This window comes from Mobula hypostoma, chromosome 9, assembly GCF_963921235.1.
Source record: "Mobula hypostoma chromosome 9, sMobHyp1.1, whole genome shotgun sequence".
In the NCBI taxonomy this organism is placed as follows: Eukaryota; Metazoa; Chordata; class Chondrichthyes; order Myliobatiformes; family Myliobatidae; genus Mobula; species Mobula hypostoma.
This window is the reverse complement of record NC_086105.1, coordinates 5,647,987-5,654,432: the sequence shown is the minus strand read 5'-3', so window position 1 is coordinate 5,654,432 and position 6,446 is coordinate 5,647,987. Positions and strand designations below refer to the sequence as shown.

The following is a 6,446-nucleotide window of genomic DNA, read 5'->3' as shown; positions in this document are numbered from 1 at the left end:
GCTGAGTTCTTTTGATTGACTGTAAACGAACAAAATCAGCACCGACACCTAGTGCAGATAATGGACAGTCTTCATACAATGCTATCAACAATTTATCTTCCATAGCAACATGATTGTCAATACCTTTGTAATTCCTAACTTGTTGAAGAATTGAAAGAGTTTCATTTTCACTCTTGGCTGTTTCTGGCATTTCCAAGCCTTTATGCTTGAAACTGCAGTTCTGAATTGTCTTACTGCTTATTTCTCACCAACTATCAATGTCAAACATCACTGCTTTTGGAACAGAAACACACAACTGACACTTTTTAAAACTGTTCCCTTTAAACATGGTGTAGCATCTAACAACCACACAAGTGGACACAATTGACATTAGTTCAGCAACAGCCTCCTGTCCCAATTAAACTGCATAGTGTCCCAAATAAACAAAGGGAATCCTAACTATTTTCTTGATTGTTTTTGTTCTTTAAGAGTTGTCCCAAATAAGCAACTGCCCCAATTAACCACTGCATATCCTTCAGTCCATCATTCAAACACACATCATTTGTGTATTCACAGTAAATGCTGGTAATATTTTGTGTGCAACTGAATTTCTGTTAGCTCCAAAACTCTTCCGGCAACAATCACTAAAATAGGAACTCTGATTATCTCTTATTTATATACACACATTCTTTTTCTCTCTCTCCTTTTTCTCCCTCTGTCCCTCTCACTATACCCCTTGCCTAATCTCTGGGTCCCCCCCCCCTTTTCTTTCTCCCTAGGCCTCTCAGATCATTGGAATTTAGAAGATTGAGGGGGGGATCTGATTGAAATGTATAAAATCCTAAAGGAATTGGACAGGCTAGATGCAGGAAGATTGTTCCCGATGTTGGGAAGTCCAGAACGAGGGGTCACAGTTTGAGGATAAAGGGGAAGCCTTTTAGGACCGAGATTAGGAAAAACTTCTTCACACAGAGAGTGGTGAATCTGTGGAATTCTCTGCCACAGGAAACAGTTGAGGCCAGTTCATTGGCTATATTTAAGAGGGAGTTAGATATGGCCTTTGTGGCTAGAGGGATCGGGGGTATGGAGGGAAGGCTGGTACAGGGTTCTGAGTTGGATGATCAGCCATGATCATACTGAATGGCGGTGCAGGCTCGAAGGGCCGAATGGCCTATTCCTGCACCTATTTTCTCTGTTTCTATATCCCTTTTGCCAATCAACTGTCCAGCTCTTGGCTCCATCCCTCCCCGTCCTGTCTTCTCCTATCATTTTGGATCTCCCCCCTGCCCCCCCCCACTTTCAAATCTCTTACCAGCTCTTCTCTCAGTTACTCCTGACAAAGGGTCTCGGCCCGAAACGTCAACTGTACCTCTTCCTAGAGATGCTGCCTGGCCTGCTGCGTTCACCAGCAACTTTGATGTGTGTTGCTTGAATTTCCAGCATCTGCAGATTTCCTCGTGTTTCTGATTATCTCATGTTCTCGATATTTATTTATATTTGCATACGCACAGATTGTTGACTTCTGCACTCTGGTTGATCTTTCATTGATCCTGTTATAGTTACTATTCTATAGATTTGTTGAGTATGCCCCCAGGAAAATGAATCTCAGGGTTGCATATGGTGACATATATGTACTTCGATAATACATTTACTTTCTTTGAACTTCTGCTTAAAAACAGCCGCTGAACCCAACTCTAACATTTCTGGCTTGTGTCATTATAGCCTCAAAGCAGAATGAAGATTGGCCCATGATCGTCATGGTCTATGGCTTAGTTAAAGACTGGATAAATTGGCTGACAGAATCTGCTGCTTATTGTTCGGAACTGGCCAGTTGGAAAAACACTTTGCAGGTGTGGAAACCACATTACATAAAAGTTAGTATAAATGTACCCTTCCAAAATGGTTTCAAGAACAGATTGTGCAGTTCACAAGTTATAAAAATAATTGAACTTAATGTAATTTAATCGCTTCTGTAGAATATTCTGGGTAACTTAAGAAACAGGCAAGAGGATCATCCCCATCTGAACAAACTACTCCCGTTCCAATTTTCTTCCAAATTGCTATTCATCACAAACTGCCAATTCTTCTCTAATATTTGAATCACTCAATCAATGGTCAGTTTTTCTTGTAATTCCCTGCTCAACTTCCTTTGATTACCAATTAATACAATTCTACACCAGAAATGATACTCATTTAGGAAAATTACTTTAAAGTGCAATGACTGTCACGTTCCCCGGAGGGAAAATGGAGGAAATTATTACAAGGATGCAAAAGGAAAAGGAATTTGTCATAAAGTGAATTATCTACATTCAGATTATAAAATGAAAACATGGAAGCAAATGAAGAAGAACTCCGAGGTCTCAGTAAACTGCAGGCTACGACCCAAGAAAAAGAAAACCTGAAAAAGCAGATAGACTTGGAAAAACAGCAATATTAAAAGTATAACGTGCGATAATTACTATTCTTTAACAAGATGATTTTAGTCTTACAAGTAATGTAGATGAAATCAATGTAATTGAGGTAATGCAACTACACGAAAACATGTGACAAAGTTAGGGAAGAATGGCAGTTTGCAGCATTATCTAATGAGTGCATTAAGCATTCACGAGGAATTACAACTACAGAGTGATGCTAATAGGGAACTGCAGGCTGAACTAGATTGTCTAAAGTAGAGAACTCCAGGACATATTTGGTTGGAACACAAGAAGTCTAGCAGGTGGTGGCAATGCACTGAAAACTGGTTGCCAACCGCCATAAAACAAAAAAGTAGTTCCCTGTAGGATCAATCCAACCTATAACTTACACAATTTATTAGCATCATGAAGACTTAAGTACATCTTTAAGTTTCTACCACCAATTCTATTATTGGTCACTCATTCCATTCACTGTCCAAATTACTGTTGCAGGATGTATCAGACCGTTCACAATCCTTCATCTCCAATTTTAAGGCTTACTTGCAAAACTCAGCCCTTTGATCATGCTCTTGCTACTTCCTTCCCATTTTCCCTCTGTCTACTGTTATTATTCTTGTTTTTTTAAAACTAAATGACAACTTATCAGACTAGGAAAAAGAAGCACAGGAGAAGACATTTTGGCCTATCATGCTTGGGTGGCTTTTTGAAAGAGCATGCCAATTCCTATTTCTTCACAATTCAACAAGTACATTTTTTCTAAATTCTTTTTAATAATTTCTAAGCAAGTTGATTTCACCACCCTTTCAGGTAAAGACAACTTTAAAATTAGTCATCATCATCTCTTCACGGTCTCTGCTCAACAGAAAATGTCCTTACTTTTTGTGCATACTGGAAATATCTGAGAGGAAATGCATGCATTAAATTTCAACTGGATTCACAAAAGTTATCATCTGTATGACTTACAATATTCCAACTTCAATTTTCATTGCATTACATTTTATCAAGATTTTCCATTCAACTGTGCAAGTAAACGTGCATAATTCTAGGCAAGCTGGTTTTGACTTTACAGGAAGTGTATTTAAAATATTGAAGCGCCCATTATCTTAATGTTTAGACCACAGAACAGAGCACACATAGGAACAGGCCCTTCAGCCCACAATGCCAAAATAAACTTAGTTCCATCTGATCGACAGCCCTCCATTCCATGCCTCTAAAATATCTACCTCCACCACCGCATTATTAACAAACCATTTCAGGCACCTACCACACATCCACCAGTACCAAATAACATTTCTGGACGCTAATTAGGGAAATAAAATAATTTTACATGATATTAAAGTGGGAGAATCACTTGAGCCCTAAACAAAACAATGGCAGTTGTTAAACTGTTTAAAAAGTAATTATAATTTTTAAAAACTGTGCACATTTTCTAATTTAACAATCAAATTAAAAACAGTTAAAGTGTTTAGCAGCCGGGATACCAGTTAGCGAGCGAGCATCATTGACTGGTGATAACAGCAACAGCCTGTGATTCCTTCAAGGTTAGTTACTGGACGCAGCACACAAAACACTCGTCACGAATTGCCCGTTAAACTACCAGATTTCTCGTTTAATTGTTCCCCCCCCTAACGTGTTTCTCTAAATTCCCCGAAGGAATGAAACACTCCTCTCTCACTCACTCACACACAACACACGCACACAGATGGGAGTCTCTCTTCCACCGCAGCCACCATGTTTGTTTCTTAAAACAAACCCAGAATCACGACGCTGCTCCTCAGGCGCAATCTGCGACGTTACTGACAAAAAATAAATCCCAGGCCGGACTCGACCGTTCTCGCCGGCTGTTTTACGAAGACTGCAAATCAAAAAGCGATAGTACACTTATATTTTAAGAAAAACACAAACGCAGCAGCACAGGCTTTTCCCCCGCCCCCCCCCATCCGCGAGCAGCAGGATGCAAGCGGCCGCCATTTTGTGCGAAGCGAGCTCGGCCGGTGTGTGAGGGAAGGGGGAGGGGTGTCGTGTAATGGTTGAATAGGGGCACCCCCTCCCGGGGCCCAGGCTGTGGTGGCCGGTTTGCTTGAGACGAGGCGCTATTGTCTCGCTTCTCGGAGGGAGGCTCGAGCCGCTGCTGTTTGGTGCCTTGGCCGCCGCTGCCAGCACCAGCGCCGCCGGGGTGGTTTTTTATCCCTCTCGTGTGTGTCTTTCTCTCTCTCTCTTCCTCTCTTTCGTCTCTGTGTGTGTGTGCGCTTTTTTTCCCTCCACCCCCCTCTCATTTTTTTCTCTCTCTCTGAGAGTGTTGAGTCGAGTGACTGCATGGAGCCGCTTACACCACCGCAGCCTGTGTAACAGCGTCAAAAAGCAGCAGCAACACACACATACACACATAAACCACAACAGTACCACACAATAGAGAACAAGATGTAAGTTTTCCTTTCGTATTTATTTCTTATTCTTCATCTGGCGATCGAAAGAGTCCTGAACCGGGTCGTTACTCCTTTTTTTCCCCTCTTTTTTCCATTCCTTCTTAAAACTTTCGTACTCGCTCCACCATCAATGACTGAGCGGCAGTGGAATGGCTCTCTCCTTTAGATACTGAGGGAAGTTTGAGGGGGGTTATTCTTTTCCATTTGTTTTCACACACACACGCACCCTACACATAACACAACACAATAACAATGAAAAAGATGGCAAATCCGACGGGGAAATTGCAACCTTTAGAGCCGCGGAGAAAAAGACTGGCGTTCTTGGAGGAGCTGCGGCAATTTCACCAGAACAGAGGGTAAGAAATAACACTGGAGGTATTTTATACCTGACTGGGGGGGGGGGGAATAAAACTTTTTTTTTGAAATGGACAACACTTGGCTGATTATCCTCTGCCTTTTTCAGGACGCCTTTTAAAAAGATCCCAATAGTAGGTGGCAAGGAGCTGGATCTTCACGCTCTCTATACCAGAGTCACCAGTCTAGGTGGATTCGCCAAGGTGATTATATTTAGGGAGATTAAATTTTCTTTCTTCTCCGGATCTGGGTGAAAAAATCTATATTGATTTATATTTTTATTTAGTTTCTGTTCGCAAAGATTGTGAGGCGGAGAGATGTAGATGGCATTTGTTGCATGTAAGACTGCCTGCCTGGCCTGGTGCGTGGGGCTGAACTGCACTGAGCGCACTTAAGCGAACTCAAAATTAGCGGGCATGTTTAACATCGATAATCGTGAGTGTGCCTGGGGTAGGAAATACTCTTCAGGGGACCGGCTCGCACTATTTGTTTGCCTTTATCCTGGACGGATCGGGTGAGATGGTCCTACGTATTTCTTCTCCGTCTCAGGCTTCGTGCTTCTGATGAAAATTGTAGGCCTCACATTAGGCCCATAGGATGATTAGGACGGAGAAAGTATATCTTTATCCTTTTGCATTCGCGTGAAACAAGTAGGTAGACAACTTTAGGTTTAGGAGCTCGTGGTGTAAAATAGTGCCGGTCGCGATATTTAAATGGTAAGGTCCTTTTCGATTTGATATCTGATAATATGTATACGCATATTAACCAGGAATATTATTATTGATGCAGGTAACCGATAAGAACAAATGGTCACTGATAACAGAGGAGTTGAACTTTCCTAAAGGTTGTCCAAATGCAGCATTTGCCTTAAAGCAATATTACTTACGGTGAGTTTACTCTTTGCTTAGTATTTCTATTTCTATTAAATTAGAGTAAATTATATTTGAAATATCTCAACAGCTGTATGCATTTTGTTCTTTTAAAAGTGCAAGGACTATTGTAACATAATCATTTCTAAAATGGAAAAGAATTAAGCATGTCTGATTTGTGATTCTCCCCAGTGTTTTGTTCAAGTGTATTTTGAAAAATTGAACAAACTTGTTGAACGAGTGTACAAAATATTGTACAGGTGTGTGACCCACTTTTGTGCAGATCTGTAGTATTTACAGCTGGCAGCTAGTATATAATCAGGCTATCTAATGCCTGATACATGCTAACAAAAAATTGTAGGGGCTGGTGGTTAGTGAATTTTTGTGACAGATGAACTAATTTT

The 6,446-nt window shown here is 41.0% G+C and overlaps 1 protein-coding gene across 2 annotated transcripts in view; it reads left to right on the top strand.

Moving 5' to 3' along the window:
* The first annotated feature begins 4,459 nt into the window (after window positions 1-4,459).
* Window positions 4,460-6,446, top strand: part of arid2 (AT-rich interactive domain 2) — a 126,856-nt gene continuing 124,869 nt past the window's right edge. Inside the window, exons 1-3 of one of the 2 annotated variants that reach the window (XM_063057663.1) lie at window positions 4,460-5,175; window positions 5,283-5,376; window positions 5,963-6,060. In XM_063057663.1, coding sequence (XP_062913733.1) covers window positions 5,072-5,175; window positions 5,283-5,376; window positions 5,963-6,060 — 296 coding nt within the window. In that variant the 5' untranslated portion in view covers window positions 4,460-5,071. The remainder of the gene's footprint in view (window positions 5,176-5,282; window positions 5,377-5,962; window positions 6,061-6,446) is intronic. The other variant, XM_063057662.1, reaches the window with a different exon arrangement.